The sequence below is a fragment of the Rattus norvegicus genome, chromosome 18 (assembly GCF_036323735.1).
Source record: "Rattus norvegicus strain BN/NHsdMcwi chromosome 18, GRCr8, whole genome shotgun sequence".
NCBI classification, from domain to species: Eukaryota; Metazoa; Chordata; class Mammalia; order Rodentia; family Muridae; genus Rattus; species Rattus norvegicus.
The window spans coordinates 3,655,921-3,674,222 of record NC_086036.1 but is presented as its reverse complement, the minus strand read 5'-3'; the positions used below and the strand labels follow the sequence as shown (position 1 = coordinate 3,674,222).

The 18,302-nt window shown below is 47.0% G+C and overlaps 1 protein-coding gene across 2 annotated transcripts in view; it reads left to right on the top strand.

Moving 5' to 3' along the window:
• The window catches only part of Npc1 (NPC intracellular cholesterol transporter 1), a 45,617-nt gene that overhangs the window by 25,631 nt on the left and 1,684 nt on the right, over positions 1-18,302 (top strand). For both annotated transcript variants that reach the window (XM_039096607.2, NM_153624.2), the window contains exons 9-24: positions 33-259; positions 2,541-2,641; positions 5,553-5,655; positions 8,033-8,222; positions 8,567-8,749; positions 9,363-9,477; positions 10,610-10,737; positions 10,821-10,961; positions 11,654-11,743; positions 12,101-12,291; positions 12,737-12,852; positions 13,357-13,486; positions 14,745-14,945; positions 15,681-15,912; positions 16,624-16,737; positions 17,811-17,973. In XM_039096607.2, the coding sequence (XP_038952535.1) occupies positions 33-259; positions 2,541-2,641; positions 5,553-5,655; positions 8,033-8,222; positions 8,567-8,749; positions 9,363-9,477; positions 10,610-10,737; positions 10,821-10,961; positions 11,654-11,743; positions 12,101-12,291; positions 12,737-12,852; positions 13,357-13,486; positions 14,745-14,945; positions 15,681-15,912; positions 16,624-16,737; positions 17,811-17,973 (2,425 nt within the window). The remainder of the gene's footprint in view (positions 1-32; positions 260-2,540; positions 2,642-5,552; positions 5,656-8,032; positions 8,223-8,566; positions 8,750-9,362; positions 9,478-10,609; positions 10,738-10,820; positions 10,962-11,653; positions 11,744-12,100; positions 12,292-12,736; positions 12,853-13,356; positions 13,487-14,744; positions 14,946-15,680; positions 15,913-16,623; positions 16,738-17,810; positions 17,974-18,302) is intronic.

The following is an 18,302-nucleotide window of genomic DNA, read 5'->3' as shown; positions in this document are numbered from 1 at the left end:
TCTGGGGTCTGCTTACTTTCCAAATCTTTCAGGTTCTGGACTTACAGATCGCCATTGAAAGTATCACTGCGTCCTATAACAATGAAACCGTGACACTTCAGGACATCTGTGTGGCCCCCCTCTCTCCATACAACAAGAACTGCACCATTATGAGTGTGTTAAATTACTTCCAGAACAGCCATGCGGTGCTGGACAACCAAGTAGGCGATGACTTCTTTGTCTATGCCGATTACCACACGCACTTTCTGTACTGTGTGAGGTGAGTGGTGCAGCCGTTCATATGCCCTTCAGTGTTTGAGAACATCTGTGGCTCACTTTCTTCATACAACTGGAGACCCAGTAGGTGGAGTCAGATGTGTATTGAGAAGCTCACGTCCTAATGAAGGGTGACCAACAATTAGTAAATACATCGTATGAGTTGCTTCATAGTAGGAGCACCTGGGGAAACACTGATAATTTAGTACAAAGATCACAATGTGTATTTACCCTATGATCGCATTAAGCAATATTACCCTGTGTGGCCTTCTCCTGTATCTCATCTGCCATCGAGAGAAGGGGTTGCATGGTGTGTGACTGCATGTCATGCTGTATGACATGAAGTGGTTGGACGTTGCATGTTATGTGACTGCATGTCATGCTGTATGATGTGAAGGGGTTGCATGGTATGTGACTGCATGTCATGCTGTATGACATGATGGGGTTGGGGTGTTGCATGGTATGTAACTGCATGTCATGCTGTATGACATGATGGGGTTGGGGTGTTGCATGGTATGTGACTGCATGTCATGCTGTATGTCGTGAAGGGGTTGCATGGTACGTGACTGCATGTCATGTTGTATGTCGTGAAGGGGTTGCATGGTACGTGACTGCATGTCATGCTGTATGACGTAAAGGGGTTGCATGGTATGTGACTGCATGTCATGCTGTATGACATGAAGTGGTTGGACGTTGCATGTTATGTGACTGCATGTCATGCTGTATGATGTGAAGGGGTTGCATGGTATGTGACTGCATGTCATGCTGTATGACATGATGGGGTTGGGGTGTTGCATGGTATGTGACTGCATGTCATGTTGTATGTCGTGAAGGGGTTGCATGGTATGTGGCTGTATGACGTGATGGGGTTGAGGGTTGTATGGTATGTGACTACATGTCATGTTGTATGTCGTGAAGGGGTTGGGGGTTGCATGGTACGTGACTGCATGTCATGTTGTATGTCGTGAAGGGGTTGCATGGTATGTGGCTATATGACGTGATGGGGTTGGGGGTTGTATGGTATGTGACTGCATGTCATGTTGTATGACATGGTGTCACATCAGGTGGAGATTGGCCCGCGAGGAGGACACTAAGGCTAAGCAGAAAAGGCTTGGGTTGTTGATGCTTTAGCTTGGAGAACTGTACCAGGGAAGGAAAGGAGGAAGCCTATGGCTGTGAGAGAACTGGGTCCATCCAAGCAGCATGAGCAGCAAATGCAGAGGCCCTAGGTGAGGAGCTGTCTCCATTGTTCACATGTACCAGGTGCCTCTCAGCCTTAACGGGTGGTCCATCCTTCTTCCTGAGTCAGGAGCCCATGGTGCTGCTTACTCTTCAAACAGAACTTTCTGTCTCTGTGGCTAATTAATTAGTTCACTCTGCGCCTCCCTTTTTGATATGCTTAGACGCATCACTAACGATGAACGTGAATGTGCTGCCAGTGAGGTGGGGGTGCTTGTGTACTTCACATCAAGAATGAAATCTTGATGGACATTGGCAGAATGCAGACCACCAAAGCCTTTCAGAGTTGGTCAGTATTTCGATATTACAATAATCAATAGTCAGAGCATTTATTCTCATAAATACATGGTATAATAGGACAGAGGTCTGTTTGGGGCAATTGGAAATTGTTGGAAATTCTGACTTAATCCCAAGCCATGGCTCCTTTAACAAATCTTATGAAACTTTTCAAGCATTAGTTTTGAAAACCAAGCCACTCTAACACAATATAGTCCAAATACATACTATTATAATTTGATACATGCTGAGGAATGATCTGGGTGGAAATACTGAAGAAGAGCAAAAAACTGTGCTCAGTAAAACACCACAGTCTGTAACACTCAGCAGTCTTGGATCAGGCTGCGTCTGTTGGTCTGTTTGCTGTGCTAAGTACACACGTGTCCAGAACCCGGGCTGCATTGAAGTCACGCAGTGAGACGTGAGGCGAGGTGTGAGGAAACACTACCACAAACACCTTGGATTCTTTATGCATTTGGGGTTTTTTTTTAAATAACTTTGATTGTTGAAATTTTACAAGCTTTTATTGTTGACAGTTGGGGTTTCATCTAATTCTTCCTTAGGGAGCCAGGCAGGTCTCATGGTGGCCGGCTGCCCCTGTACCCTTTATCCCTGTGTCACTGGCCTCACGGGGGTGGTAGTCACTCCTGGCTGGTGCCCAGTGACTTGATTTCCTAGAGGTGCATGACATCTGCGTTACTAAGGAACCAGAGTGTACTCAGATTGCAGATACGCCATCCAAGTGATGAGATTTTCTGAACTTCCGGCAGGGCTCCCGCCTCCTTGAATGATACGAGTTTGCTCCACGGCCCTTGCCTGGGCACATTTGGAGGACCTGTGTTCCCGTGGCTTGTGTTGGGCGGCTATGATGGTAAGAAGTTCCTGGGCCACAGTGCTATGCTGGCTCTGTCCTTAGCCAAGCAAGGGTGTTTACTAAATTCAGAAAATGGGTAGTCTTGTTTTCCTGTCCATCGAGTCCCCACAATAATATCTCCTTTAGCTTTGGATTTGAATTTTACCCTGGATTTAAAAGTGAGCCAGATGTGGAGGTCCATAGCTGATAAACTCTTGGCATTCAGGAGGGATAAGCAGGAGGATCATGAGTTTGCTACTTGTTTAGGCTGCATAGCGTCTCGAAAAAGCAAGCAAACAAGCCAGTCAGGACAGTGACCACTCATCACAGACAGGTCACGTGCTGCATCCTGTGGCACTTCGTTGAGCACAGGTCTTTCTGGGTGAAGGTTGTAACACCTCCAGCATCTGCAATCGTTGCCAGCCAAACAGGTTTTTCTCCTGGTCTAAAGAGGCCGGCCAGCTTTGGTTCCCTCACTCCCTGGCAGGGAAGAAGTTGTGATCTGTATCTGAGAGCTGTTCTGCCTGCCGTATAAAAAACTCTTTCTTGCTGGGTAATGGCACCCTGCACCTTGGGAGGCAGAGGCAGGTGGATCTCTGAGTTCTAGGCCAGCCTGGTCCGCAGAGCAGGTTTTAAGTTAGCCAGGGCTATAGAGAGAGAGACCATGTTTGCGTGTAGGGAGTCCTTTCTTATGAGGGGAAAGGGATGATGTCAGTACCTGGCCTTCCCACAGGGAAAATGGATCTGGGTTTTTATTCCTTCTACCAGAATAAACTCCGGGAGATCAAAGATGAGTGTGTGAAAAGCAAAACTGTTAAAGAATTGGAAGAAAGCATAGGGATTTTTAAAAATGATTTTTTAAACGGAGTATGCATTCATAGGCAACAAAGTGCAAAAACTACAGAAGCAAAGATTGAATTTCACTAAGAATTTTAAAGTCATGTGTGAGAGAGATTATATAGTTTGTTTGAAGGCAAGAGGAAAATTCACTTCTTGTATTCTTCTGGCTACAGGGAGCTATTTTTTCTCGATAAAATTTGTTTGCTTACCTTTCAAAAAAGTTAAAAGTAAACGGCAAGCGCGCGTGCGCACGCACACACACAAACACACACACACACACACACACACACACACACACACACACACACACACCCTATCGCTACTCATAACAGACAACACTCCACTATTAATAAAAAGATCTGTATGGTAAGGAAGGGGATCAAGTTTAAAGTACTCGAAAGTTAAAAGCAGCAACATAGTGGCGTGGGCGTGGGTGTGGGTGTCAGGCTTACATGGCAGGTGGGAGCAGGGTGCCTGTTTGTATGTACAGAGGCCAGAGGAGGACCTCGGGTGTCCTGCTCCACCACTGCATACTTTATTCCTTTGAGGCAGGGTCTCTCACTGACACTGGAGCTAAGCTGGTGGCCAGCACGCCCCAGAGATCCTCCTACCCCCTTCCCCGCTATATTGGGGTAATAGGTGGGATGAGTGACCCATTCCCACTTTCTTAGGGGGTCTGAGGTCCAAACGCAGGTCTTCGTGTTCGCACAGCAAGTGTGTCTTATCTGCTAAGCCACCTCTGCAGCCCCACAAATGCCTTTAATTATATAAGGAAATACTCACTCCCACTCCTTTTCGTGAAGTGCATCTCACTTCTGTCTTTGTACCTAACAAACTGGCATAGGCCAGATATGAAAAAGCCTGGTTTTGGTGAAAACATGGCAAATGTTAGCTAGTGCCTAGACTGGAAGCCCCAGGCAGGAATGGATGCTTCTGTCTTTTGCTTCCTGGTGTATCTGCAGTTCGTAAAATAAAACCTGGCCCTGGTCCCTGACTCAGTTACTGTTTTGTTAAATACAGGACCAGAACTTTGGAGGGAATTTTGACAGAACTTATCAAGTTAGGTATGTCCATAGTTTTGACTCAAAGATGATAGGTAAAAATTGATTCTACAGATATGAACTCTATATTTAAATTTTGTATATCCTTTGTAGTGATTTTGTTATTTTTAGAACTTGCAGATACCCAGCAGCAGGGACCTGGTTAGGTTACACTGGAATATATTGTACTACAGAAAAGAGTCAGCTTGCATTCTGTGTCTACAGAAATGGAGCAGCAGTCTCTAAAGAAACAGTTTTCTGTCTTGAGATTTGTTTTGTGTTTGGGGATAGGACCTTGCTCTGTAGCTCAGGGTGGCCTAGAACTTGGCCAGGTGGCCCTGGCTAGCTACAACTTTACCTTCCTTAGTCTCCAAAGTTCCGAGATGTGTGACGCAGTAGGTTCCAGGGTTGAGCACATGTTCCTCTTTGTGAAGGGGGCACAGGGAGAATACACACGTGTGTTTGCCTGGTGTGCTGCAAACGCATCCACAGCTGGCTAAGAATGGCACTCTTGAAACGGAGTTGGAAACTGTGAAAGTTTACACTGCTCATTGGCCAGGTGTGGTGGCGGCACACGCCTTCTTGATCCCAGCACTGGGAGGCAGAGGCAGGCGGATCTTTGTGAGTTTGAAGCCAGCCAGGGCAGCAGAGAGACCCTGTCTCTGAGATACAAGAGGGACTAGAAGAGGATTAGATCCACATGGAGGTGTGGTGGGGGGCAGAGGAGATCAATAGGGATACATGTTATCAAATGCATTACACACGTGGATGAAAATATGTTTAACCCATCAGGTATAATTGATAAATATATATAAAAAGAAACTAAACAAGAATTGATGCTTATGCTTTTTAAAGTGGGAAGGTTACTCTTCCGGAATAACAGCTGTCAGAATCCTTTCATTCATTTGCCGACATTACACAGACCAGTTCCGCACCAGCCACTCACTGAGTCAGGAAGCCGAGTCAGCAACGGAGTGTGGCTGGACACTCATTTATCTGACTTTGCATTCTAATGCTTGGTTTTCTGATGTCATATTTTTGCTTTCTAGATCAGAACTACAATAATGCCACCGCGCTTGTGATTACCTTCCCTGTCAATAATTACTATAATGACACAGAGAAGCTCCAGAGGGCCTGGGCCTGGGAGAAAGAGTGAGTGACTCATGGGGCTGGACCTGGGCAGCATGCAAGCTTGGACCTCACTTTGTATTGCAGCAGACCTAGGTTACAGCATCCTTTACCCTTGGTAGTAGCTTTGCTAAGAAGTTCTTGACAGCTTGCCTAGGAGCAGGTGGCTTAAACAGATCCTTTACCCAGGAGTACAGAAGTGTTCGTACACTTTTGTAAAGTGTACGGTCCACTCAATTTGAGTATCCCTCTTAAGACCTCAGCCATTAGAACCTTTTGATTATGTTAGGATAAATACTGTTCCCTTTAGCCACTCTGCGCACCCCGTCCTAGCCTCTCACCCACAGCATTAGGCAACCGCAAATCTTTATGTCCTCAGATTTTTATGCTGTGAATGTTATATGAATACGGTCATATGTGTGGACTTCCGTGTCTGGCTTCCTGTGCTTACTGTAAGGTGTCCAGGTTGTGGCATGTCAGTGCTGTGTTCCTCATTTTGACCAAACACCCTAACGTATAAATCCACCTCGTTTTATCCGTGCATTTGTCCTCCACATACAGTTGGATTGCATCTGTCTTTCGGCTGTTGTAAAGAGTGGCTCTGTGCATGTTTGTAATACATGTTTTTACCAGATGTGTTTTCACTTCCTTTGGAGACATACGTATCTGTAGGAGTAGATTCCTTGGATCTTAGAATAACTCTGCTTTAACCATTTGAAGACCTGATGGATGATTTCCCACCTTGTGGTGAGGCCAGTCTGTGGTGCATGCTACATCCCAGCAGCTCCGATGGGTGGCACGAGGTTATGTTTTCTGTTGTCCTTTTTGTGTTGTAGTCAGTCCTCCGTGGCAGAGGCTGGCCTTGAACTTCTGATCCTCCAGGATTACAGATGTGCACCACCATGCCCTGTTTCATGCAGTGCTGGGGATTGAACCTAGGGCTGTGTGCGTGCTCAATGAGTCTTCCACCATTGGGATGGCGTCTTAGCCCTGTGATTTGCGTTTTCTTGATGATTAAAAATTTTAAGCATCTTTTTGTGAACTTAATTCTCTGTATTCTTTGCCCATTTTAATTGGAGACTTTGTGCTTCCTATTTAGAGATATAAAAATTTGTTACCTATTCTAAATAGAAGTCCCTTATCAGATATATGATTTGTTTCTTATTTTGGGTGTCTCCCTAGCCTTTGACAGCTGAACCATCTCTCCAGCCCAACTTCTCTCTTTCTATGGTCCTTCCTTCCCCTTTGAGCTTTTGGAGCACAAAAGTTTTTCATCCAAAAGTTCAGTTTTCCACCCTTCCGTTGCCTGCGCTTTTGCGGGGGATTGTGGCCTGACACAATGACAGGAGGTTTAGTCTTGTGTTTTATTTTGAGAATTTTATAATTTTAAGTCTTCTATTTTGGCCATTGATCCTTTCAAACCCAGGCCTCTAGCATGCTAGGCCAATGCTCTGCCATGGGGCTATCTGTCCAGCCCCTGGATTTTCAGACCAGGTCTTGCTAGCCTCTAACAGCCCTGTGTTACCACCCTGGCGTTCATTCTTGTCTGTGGTGTGAGGTGAGGGTCAGCTTCATTCTTTGCTTACAGTTCTCCGTCTTCTGTCTAACCATTTGCTGAAAAGATTTCTCCTGTACTGTTGAGTGGTCAAGATGTACCAGAAGTCAGTCCCTCAGACACATGTGTCTGTAGTTCTTACCTCTGAGCATTTCTGTTTGCCCTGTGTCTGTGCTGGTGTCACACTCTCTGGATTACTATGATAAGTTTGGAATTAGAAAATATAATTGTACTGTGTTTGTCTCAGGACTGTTAGGCCACTTGGGGCCCTAATTGTATGTGAGTTTGAGAAGCAGCTATCATTTCCTATAAAGATATCAGACCAGGTCTGATAGATTGTGGTCAACTTACAGGTCCACTTTTAAAATTTTGTTCCATGTACATGTATTCATTCCCATGTTAAGCCATTCCATTTAAGCCTAACGCAGCAGTGCGTGCCAGTGACCCTAGCACTCGGAGGCTGAGGCAGAAGGATCACTTTAGCTCAGAAAGTCTAGACCAGCTTGGGCACATAGTGAGACATGTCTCTGAAAAAAAAAGAAAGAAAGAAAAACAGACCATGAACCAATCTTAACCATGTTCTCAACTGTAGACAGTTTCAGGACTGCAGTTACAGCTTAGAGGTTGAGAGCTTGCCTTAGCGTGCCCAGCGTCCTGTGTTTGATCTCCAGCACCAGCACAGAGGGTGGGGCGGTCAGCCTGGCTGGATTTCCTGTGATCTGAGAGCCTCTCGCCTGGGCTCCTGGGCTGAGGTCAGGCAGGATGGCCTCTGTGTTCTAAGTGTTGAGACGCTCCTCTAGCCTGTTGTTTTTAATTAAAATATGCAAATTTGCCTACTCTTTATAGATTTATTAACTTTGTGAAGAACTACAAGAATCCAAATCTGACCATTTCTTTCACTGCTGAGCGAAGCATTGAAGATGAACTCAATCGGGAAAGCAACAGTGACGTATTCACCGTCCTCATCAGCTATGCCGTGATGTTTCTGTACATTTCCCTCGCCCTGGGGCACATCCAGAGCTGGAACAGGGTCCTGGTGAGTGTGAGGTGCACATGGGGGGTGTTAGACATGACAGTACAAGCTGTGACATGTTATCTCCTCTCCTTGGTCAGACGTTCCTCAGCAAGTTACCTCACATGTGCTCTTTCCATGAACATCAGGCTAACTATCCATAACTTCTGTTTCTGTGTCTACTTTCTTCACTCCTAAGGCTTACTTCACATAAGTCACATATGTTTTGTCCATAGCCTTACCTGCAAGTGCATGAACTTTGTTCCTAGGGAGAAACCTGCACGTTTTTTCTGTGTTCTTTCACACCGTGAGTTGTAACAGGGAGGACAGAAAGCTCTCTGATGACCTGTGCTTTCGTCCAACATCAGGTGGATTCTAAAATCTCGCTGGGCATTGCGGGGATCCTGATAGTGCTGAGCTCGGTGACCTGCTCCCTGGGCATCTTCAGCTACATCGGAATGCCACTGACCCTCATCGTCATTGAGGTCATCCCGTTCCTGGTGCTGGCTGTTGGGGTGGACAACATCTTCATTCTAGTGCAGACCTACCAGGTAACTCTCCCTCTTCTCGGAGCTCAGTATCTGCCTAAGCACTCAGGCTTGTAAGTGGCTGCTCACACAGATAGCTCCACAGCCTTCTCTCCCACGGCTCTGTGGTCTCTTTGATTTGTTCTGCACACTTGGAACCAAGAATCTCAGCCCTCTCTTACTTGGTGAAGTGGATACAGAAGTGAGAAGTTGGTATTAGAAACCATTGTCACATATGTGCAGTAGGAACTTAACACGCTTAGGGGAATTATTTCAGGTATTAATGCTACTAAAATGGCTTCTAGCGCACAGCAGACACATAACAGATTTGTCATGCTCTGAGACACTGCTCAAGGCACAGTCTACCATTGTAGGATTTGGTCTCAGTTGCCTGAAGTCCTTGTCTGAGTGGAGACTCAGTGACATACAAGTGTCCTGTATTGGTCCGTCTTCCTGAAACCCGTGTATACCAGGCAGTTGTCTGATAACATGACTCCATTTTGCTGAGCTTCTCATCTGGTGCCCATCAGTGATCCAGCTCAACTAGCAGGATTAACTGCTGCTGCAGCTAACGAAGACCGGAACCAGACGGCTCTGTTACTGAGAAATTTCAATAGTGCATTTTTTTTTCTTTAAGAGAGATGAGCGTCTTCAGGAGGAGACGTTGGATCAGCAGCTGGGCAGGATCCTGGGGGAAGTGGCCCCAACCATGTTCCTTTCGTCCTTCTCTGAGACCTCGGCATTTTTCTTTGGTAAATTTACTATAGATTGTACCAGGCCTGTGGTGTATGACTGTGCTGTGTGGGATATGATATGCTGGGTATATTATTATGCCCCATGTCTCTCCCTTTTGAGGGCTTGCTTCACACTTGGAGTGTTGCTTGTCTTGGCTAACTGGCTGTGTCTCTGGAGTCAGCTTTGGAGTCCTCTTTGTCCCAACACAGTACTCATGCTGGGATAGAGGACAACAGAGACTCAGGCTTCTCTGCCATCTCCCCTTCTTGTGCCTATTGTAAGTGTTGATAAATGGCGCCCCTGCATGGCCACAGAATCCTTGGCTCTCCCCTCGGCAGTGTGGCAGGTTGACTTACTTACAGGATGCCCTGCCTTTGTTTTCACACAGGCTTCCTTCTCTGAGCACACACCCCCAGGGGAAACAGGTTCATTAGTGATTGTCTTGTAGTGCTTCAGTACAAGGAGCCTTAATGAGCAAGAACAAAAGCCTCGGGATTCTTTTGTGCAGAGCCATCACTGAATCTTGGCGTTGGCTGCCCAGTCTATCTCCAAAGTGCAGAAAGAGAAAAGTGGCTTGATCCTTGTAGAGACTGAACAAGGCCAGACATCTGTGCGGAGAAGATAGTCTCCATTGTCTGAGGTCACAGCTGCAGTGCCCATGTGACTGCCGGTTCTTCCCTGGGCCGTGTGGGCTGGGTTTAGGTGGCGAGCTTCAGTGGAGGCCTCCTGGCCCCGTATCACTTCCTGTCCTGTAGTGCTGTCATGGAACCTGTGGTCTTTATTGTGCCTGAGACAGTCACAGGTGCAGGGGAGATGATACCCTTTTACTCTTCTAAGAAAACCAGCACAAGTGTGCAGTGTGCCAGGGTCAGGGCGACTCTACCAGACTGCAGTTGCATCGAAAGAGGCAGATGTCCTGGTTTGTTTCTGGATCATGTGGCTGGCCCAACATCAAAAAGGTTTTCCTCCAAAATAATATGGTGAATCTGGATTTCTGTTTAAATACTTATTAAGAATATTTTTGATCCTAAAATGGATTGGTATAATGTGGGTCAAGAGGAAATGGCATATGTGCATGGGAACATACCTGACACCTCAGGGTAGCGTGACACCTCAGGGTGGCATGACAGTGTTTTCCTCTCCCTGTAGGGGCGCTGTCCTCGATGCCAGCTGTCCACACCTTCTCTCTGTTTGCGGGGATGGCCGTCCTCATTGACTTCCTCCTTCAGATTACCTGCTTTGTGAGCTTCTTGGGGTTAGATATTAAGAGACAAGAGGTAAGGACAAGGGTCTGTTTGAATCTGGAGTCTGGGCGAAGCTGGAGAGTTTTCCATGCTTCTCTCTATCTCTGTGCTCTCAGAAAAACCGTCTGGACATCCTGTGCTGTGTCAGAGGCCCTGACGACGGACAAGAATCCCAAGCCTCCGAAAGCTACCTGTTCCGCTTCTTCAAAAACGCCTTTGCCCCATTTCTGCTGACGGACTGGCTGCGGCCAGTTGTGGTACGGACTCTTCTGAGGTTTCTGTCTTCCCTCTCTCTACATAGATGTGTCACATGCCTTCTGAGAGGCCTGGGAGGGCAATCCCAGCCACTGTTAATATAGTACAGAAAACACAGGCAAATGTATACAATAGCAGGGTCCTTTGCTTGTGCAGTTTTTAAAACACTTTTTTAGTTTTATTTACTTTTATGTGCACTGGTGTTTTGCCTACACGAATGTGTGCAGTCAGTCCTCTCAGCTGCTCAGCCATCTCTCCTGCACCTCTAGTGCATTAATCAGTCACCATTGTCAAGAATTTTGGTAACATTGGGTTGGGGTTTTTTGTGTTGTTTTTGTGCCCAAACCCTAAGTTTTTGTTTTGAAAGAGTTGTAGTTTTACAGAATGTTGCAAAGAAATTGGAACCTTGTTTCTCTCGCCTGTTATCTTCTAGTGTATGTTGTCTCACATACCCAGTTGTAATATATACGCAGAATTATAGTGCAGTATTAGAGTCAGGCTTGTGTGCATGTGTTTGGACTGGGGATGTAGTTCAGTGGTAGAGTCTTTGCCTAGCCTTACGCAAGGCATGGGGTTCACTCTCCAATACCACCCCAAAATAAATCAATAGTCGTGTCTTTGGTGTGCAGGATCTTATTTCTTCTTCAGCTTATGATTACATCAGCAGTCGTCTCTCGGTTTGCTTTTTTTCCAGATGGCCGTGTTTGTGGGCATTCTGTCATTCAGTATTGCAGTAGTGAACAAAGTAGAAATCGGATTGGATCAGTCTCTCTCGATGCCAAATGTAAGCCACTTTCTTTTAACTTCTTTAGCCGCTATTGAGTACAGTTTTCAGAGCATGTGTTATAGGTGTTAATGCTTGCTTCTGAATGCAAATCATGCAAGGGGCAACAGTGATCTGCTGCAGGGCTCTGCTGGAGCAGGCTGCTGGCCTATGAGCTCGTAACTTTTCCTGACATAGCCTTAGAGGTGGAGCAGCCAGTCTCCTGAGATCACTGAGATCCCTTCTGTCTGCAGCTTAACAACAGACGCACTCTGGGACCCAGAGGAAGAGAACCATGCGTCGTCCTGCTTGGCGACACAGGCTCTATTCCCAGCAGTCTCCCATGGAGCTGTATTCTCTCTTTGGTCTTCCTTTCAGGATTCGTATGTGATTGACTATTTCAAGTCACTCGGTCAGTACCTGCACTCGGGCCCACCCGTGTACTTCGTCCTGGAAGAGGGCTACAACTACAGTTCCCGCAGAGGGCAGAACATGGTGTGCGGTGGCATGGGCTGTGACAATGACTCCCTGGTGCAGCAGATATTTAACGCAGCAGAGCTGGACACCTAGTCAGTGTCGGGAACGTCTGGTCCTTTGTACTTCTCTGTCTCTTGAGTTAATGTTTAGTCTGAGAGATGCTCTCCCGTATGGTCTCCAAGTTGGCCCTGTCCCAGCCTCCCAAGCGTTAGGGTTCCAGCTATCACCTGCCTGGGTTTGGTCCTTTTCAGTCTTGAACAGAAGGAGGCAGAAGGAAGAACTCGTGGGCAGGGTCAACTCAGGCCTGAAATTTCTCTGCAAAAGCAGCTTTTGGGAAGGTTTTTTTGTTGTCATTTCAAAAAATCTGTTAGAGCAAGTTTCGTGTGAGCAAAGTAGGCTCATTGGCCATCAGAGTGGGCTCATGGGCCATTGATTATCTTGAAGGGTTGGTCAGTCACGTGGCAATGTCAAATGGGGGGAAGGAGCTGGAGTTCGCAGGAGTCCCGACTGGCCCATCACTGTCTCTCCTTTCTCCAGCACCCGCGTAGGCTTCGCTCCCTCATCCTGGATTGATGATTACTTTGACTGGGTCTCACCGCAATCCTCCTGCTGTAGACTCTACAATGTCACTCACCAGTTCTGCAATGCTTCTGGTACTTTCATCTCCTTTTCTAGACTTTTTTTTTTTTTTAATTTTGGAAAAATGGTAGCATCGCTTAGCCATTTCACTTTCCCTTCATTTGTGTGTTTGTCAGTGTTGGGGCTGTCTCCTTCCCTCTGTCCCTGTCCTGTGCTCAGTCACACAGGTGACTCAGAGCTGCATCAAGGACACATGAGACTTCTCATGTGTGCAGAGCACACCGACTGCTCTCTCAGGCGTGCCAGCTAGTGTGTTCAAAGGCTGCCTCCTGCTGCTCTGTAGGTGCTGAGAACGTCCGTGAACACACAGTCCTGGGCTCTTAGGTCTTCCTCAAAACAGGGCACCTAGGTCCACGAGGGGTCCTTGAAACCCCTGGAGCTGGAGCTTTGGAAGGTGGAAAGATGCAAGGAAACCTTGTGTTTGGTCTTAAGCACTTAGCCCTTAAGTGTTACGGCTTCAGTGTTTGTATAAGTCTTAATGCCCATTTTGCTAATGATTGGCTCTCTTCTTTTGCCAGTGATTGACCCAACCTGTGTCCGCTGCAGACCTCTGACTCCAGAGGGCAAACAGAGGCCTCAGGGGAAAGAATTCATGAAATTCCTGCCCATGTTCCTGTCTGATAACCCCAACCCCAAGTGTGGCAAAGGGTAAGGGCCAGGGAGCTCTGAGCTCAGCATTCACTACAGCTTGACTCGACTGAGAAGCAGGGTCTGGGTCAGCAAGCTTGTGGGAAGGGGGGGGCCTAGTCCTGTAAACGGCAGAGACACCATTTAAAGACATCTCCTCAGGTTTCAGAAGGTTTAATCCTCAGTGGGCACTCATTTTCCAAGCTTGGTCCCTGCCCTTACCCTGCGCTGTGGATGGAGGCAGATCCCGTGCATATCATGAAGGCGTCGAGGTAAAGGGGACACTGGAGAGTAAGAGGCCCAGACAGACCCATGGTGCCGGTGGCCTTAGGGACAGCATCTTTGCTTTGGTGAGGCTACCACAGTGTGAGGTTTAGGTTCTAATCCCTGCCTCGCCAGCCTTGTGAGGGGATGAGCTATAAATCACCAGCCAGCCAGGACACCCATTGCCCACATGGACAGGAGCAAGATAAGAGGATTGATGTAGAAGCTTTGATAGGTGAAAGTTGAATATCACATTTGTGTGATGTAACGTGGATATACTTGGTTTTTTTTTTTAAGAATCCACATTTGAGCCAGATGGTGGTGCCAAATGCCTTTAGTCCCAGCACTTAGGAGGCAGAGGCAGGTGGATCTCTGAGTTTGAGGCCAGCCTGGTCAGTTCCAGAACTGCCAGGGCTCCGCAGAGAGACCGTTGGGAAGAACAGACCAAGCTTCCATACGGGCAGTCTTTCCACTTGTGTGTGCCTATTCTGTTCTGAGATTCTGCTAGTTCTAACGAAGACTGCCTCTAAAAATTGAGGATAGATATTAGAACTCTCTTTGCTTGTTAGTATTGAGGTTATTCTGGAATTTTCTTCATGAAAACATGGGAGTTCTTTGGAATTCAGTTGTTAGGAAGCCATAGCCAAAAGGAGTATCCACTGTGCAGTGTCCTGCCAAACCCCTCACTGTCCTTGACTGGTTAGCACTCCCAGGCTGTGAGAACGTGCTGGTATGCCCATTCACAGAGCTAAGGTGAGGGACCTTTTCGTGGGAGGCTTGGGCTTGAGTCTGGGTTCTTGCCCTTTCTCACCTCCTGTTCCACAGCAGTAACAAGTCAGCTCTGCATCATGTTTGGTTTTGAATGGAACCAGATAGAGAATAGCAGGGTGCAGCAGACAAGCACAGAAGTAAAATATGGCGGTGCCTTCTGAAGCCTCTGAGCCAGGCCCTGTGACTCCACTCAGTGCTCATAGTCTGCCCATAGCCTTTCTGACACCCGCTACCTCTTCTTCAGGGGACATGCTGCTTACAGTTCTGCTGTTAACATCATGGGAGATGACACTTACATTGGGGCCACTTACTTCATGACCTACCACACCATTCTTAAGACCTCTGCTGATTATATCGATGCCCTGAAGAAAGCTCGGCTTATAGCCAGTAACATCACGGAAACCATGCGTTCTAAGGGGAGTGATTATCGTGTGTTTCCTTACAGGTAAAGTAGGGTGGGGCTGCAGATCCTTAGCTCAAATTCTGACATCTGCTTTATCCTTAACCAAGAGTAGTGTGTGAGGGGCATTTGAGGTGAGCGGGGCAGAGTCTTTAGCCTCCATTGTGCTCTGAGGACTGAACACAGAACTTGGTATGGTGTCCCAGCGCAGAGGCACAGGAGAGTGGGCCCTGCACAAGGAACATGCCGGCAGGGATCTCTGCTCGTTGCTTGGGCCATTGCTCTGATACAGACTTTTCTGTCTGTGCTGGGGTTAGTGTTTTGTTGTTTTTGTTGTTGTTGCTGCTGCTTTCTCTGTGGAAAATCAGGAAGGCAGAGCAAGCAAATGATTGCTTTTCTACAACTGTTAAGTGTGGTTAAAGAATGCCAGCCTTTTTTGTGCAAACTTCTGGAGTAGGTATCCTAATTCCCAGGCAGAAGTGGGTTAACGCTGTGGGGAAACAGCCCAGGGCAATTCCTAAGCAGACCTGAATAGTTTCTTTCTTTTCCAAATACCCTATGGGATTTTTTTTAGGAAGTGTTTATAAGGTAGCAAAAACTGAGCTGACAAGTAAAAGGTCTATGTAAGCACACATTTGGGGTTACTATCAGACTGTCCTTTGGATGTCAGTGGCTTTGCTCTAGGTGCCAATCTCGGGTGGTTTTCTGGAGTGTCTGTCAGGGCGGGTAAAGAGGGAGGCCCTAGGAGGACAAGCTCTAACCAAAGCCTCTTCTCCCCAGTGTGTTCTATGTCTTCTATGAACAATACCTGACCATTATTGATGACGCCATCTTTAACCTAAGTGTGTCTCTGGGCTCCATATTTCTCGTGACCTTGGTGGCTCTGGGCTGTGAACTGTGGTCTGCGGTCATCATGTGTCTCACCATAGCTATGATCCTGGTCAACATGTTTGGTGTTATGTGGCTGTGGGGCATCAGTCTGAACGCTGTTTCCTTGGTCAACTTGGTGATGGTTAGTCCTGGTCTACTCTCACTTTGTCCCTAGCTCCCGTGAGTCTTGCATGAATTGTCCCTTGGATTTCACATAAATCCTAAAGTGGCCTGAGACACAGGTGCCACTTAGCTACATGACAAATGTGAGGTCAGCCAGAACTAAATGAAATTGTCTGAAAACAAAAACCATGTAGTCTAGTGATATTAAGACACCTGAGTTTTACTTACCAGGTTATTCTGCAGGGCTTCCCAGCAGGCCAGGCCTGGTGGTGCAGACCTCCCAGTACTCAGGAGGCAGAGACAGGCAGATCTCTGGAGTTATCAGTCTACACAGTGAGTTCCAGGACAGTCGAGGCTATAAAGAAAATTGAGGGGGGGGGGCGGCTTGAAACAATATTAATGCAAGGTAAACACTCAGAACACTCAACATGGAGGGTTGGCAGTGCTTGCTGTGCTGGCTCAGTGGGGAAGGGTAGATAATCTTGGGAAGTTTCCAGAAATTAATTCCCCTAATCAAAACCAAGACACTGGGGGTTGGGGATTTAGCTCAGTGGTAGAGCGCTTAAGGCCCTGGGTTCGGTCCCCAGCTCTGAAAAAAAGAAAAAAGAGAAAAAGAAAGAAAAAAAAAAACCAAGACACTGTAGAAAAGTAGAGACCTGGGTAGAGCCTTCCTCCTTAGGGGAATTTTCATCTGAAAAAGATGTGTTCCCATGGGGACTCTTTATTCCAGACCTGTGGCATTTCTGTGGAGTTCTGCAGCCATATAACAAGAGCTTTCACCATGAGCACCAAAGGAAGCAGAGTGAGCAGGGCGGAAGAGGCACTGGCCCACATGGGTAGTTCTGTAAGTACTGTGGGCCCCAGGACAGGTGGGGCTCCCATGGGAATGCTTCTTCGGTGACGGGCTACTTCTCAGAAGAAACACAAATTCAGAGGATAAAACAATTTGGATCTAGTCTGTAAATGGCAGCTCCTAGCAATGACAAATTCTCATACGATTCACTAAATAGCTATGTCTAGAGAGATCTGAAACTCCTCAGACATGTCCATGTCTCTCAGAAAATGAAATGGCTTAGGTAGGAAACTTAGGAAACATTAGACTTGAGAGGGCTGGAAGCCAATTCTACGGTGACACAGGGGACTTGTGTGTTCCAGATCCCAGTGGGTTGTCTGTAGTTGATGCCCGGAGGTCCCTGACCCAGCCCTTTATCCTGCTGTTCCCTGTCAATCACTTTGCCACTGTAGAAAGCACCGGTAGAGTGAAAATGTAAGCATTTGCTTTGTAACAACTTCAGATACTCAATAAGATTTCCAGGCCAGCAAGGTAGCCAGCAGATCCAAGGAGCTTGCTCAGCAAGCCAGGTTTCAGTCCCCAAACCCACAGATGAGAAATGATTGTATAGAGTTGTCCTCTGACCTCACATGCCGGCTGCAGACCACCCACACACAATAATCTGCCTTGTTCAGACTGCTTGATTTTAACCAAAAAGGCCAAAACCGTTTGCTGAGAAAATGTATTGCTCTGAAATTCTCCTTCCCGGGCTGGGAGGTGGCTACTTGAGGTGGGCACTGCTATAACGTGAACAGGATGGATCCCTACAGCTCAGTCCAGCCAGTCCAGCCAGCCATCTGCCCTCCAATTTCAGAGACTGTCTCAAAGCATAAAAGTGGGGAGCCATTGAGGAAGACACCCAAAGTCGACCTCTGACCTCCATACATTTGCACTCATACATCCTTGAATTCACGAGTCCTTTCATCCAGGCTCATAAAGCAGTAGGCCAGACAGTTCTAGGTACAAGGTAGTGTGTCTGGGTAGTTGTGCAGCTGACTCATAGCCCTTTGGACACTGCTGAGGAAGGTTTGTGTGACAATGGATGCTTGCTTATAACAGGCTAACAGTCGCTTCTACCTCTCCAGGTATTCAGTGGAATCACACTTACAAAATTTGGAGGGATCGTGGTGTTGGCCTTTGCCAAGTCTCAAATTTTTGAGATCTTTTACTTCAGGATGTACTTAGCCATGGTCTTACTTGGAGCTACTCACGGACTAATATTTCTTCCCGTCTTACTCAGTTACATAGGTAAGAGCACTTACTTCTTCTCACAGGCTTGGGAAGAAGGGCTTTGCATTAACTAGGCATGCTGTCACAAGCCTGTAATCCCAGCACATAGGGGTGGAAGCAGGAAGGATCCAAAGTCCAAGGTCATTGACAGTGTGTGAGGCCAGCTTAGGCTGGAAGACTCTTGAGTTTGTACTGATAACTCGTGCTACATATAAAGCTATAGAAGGAAAAAGTCAAACCTCCTTGGACATCAGTTAGCCAGGTCATTTCCTTAGGCGTTCTGGAGCGCCTGGGCTCACTGCTGCTCAGTGAGATGAAGCTGCCACCCTTGCTTTGCCCTCTCTTGT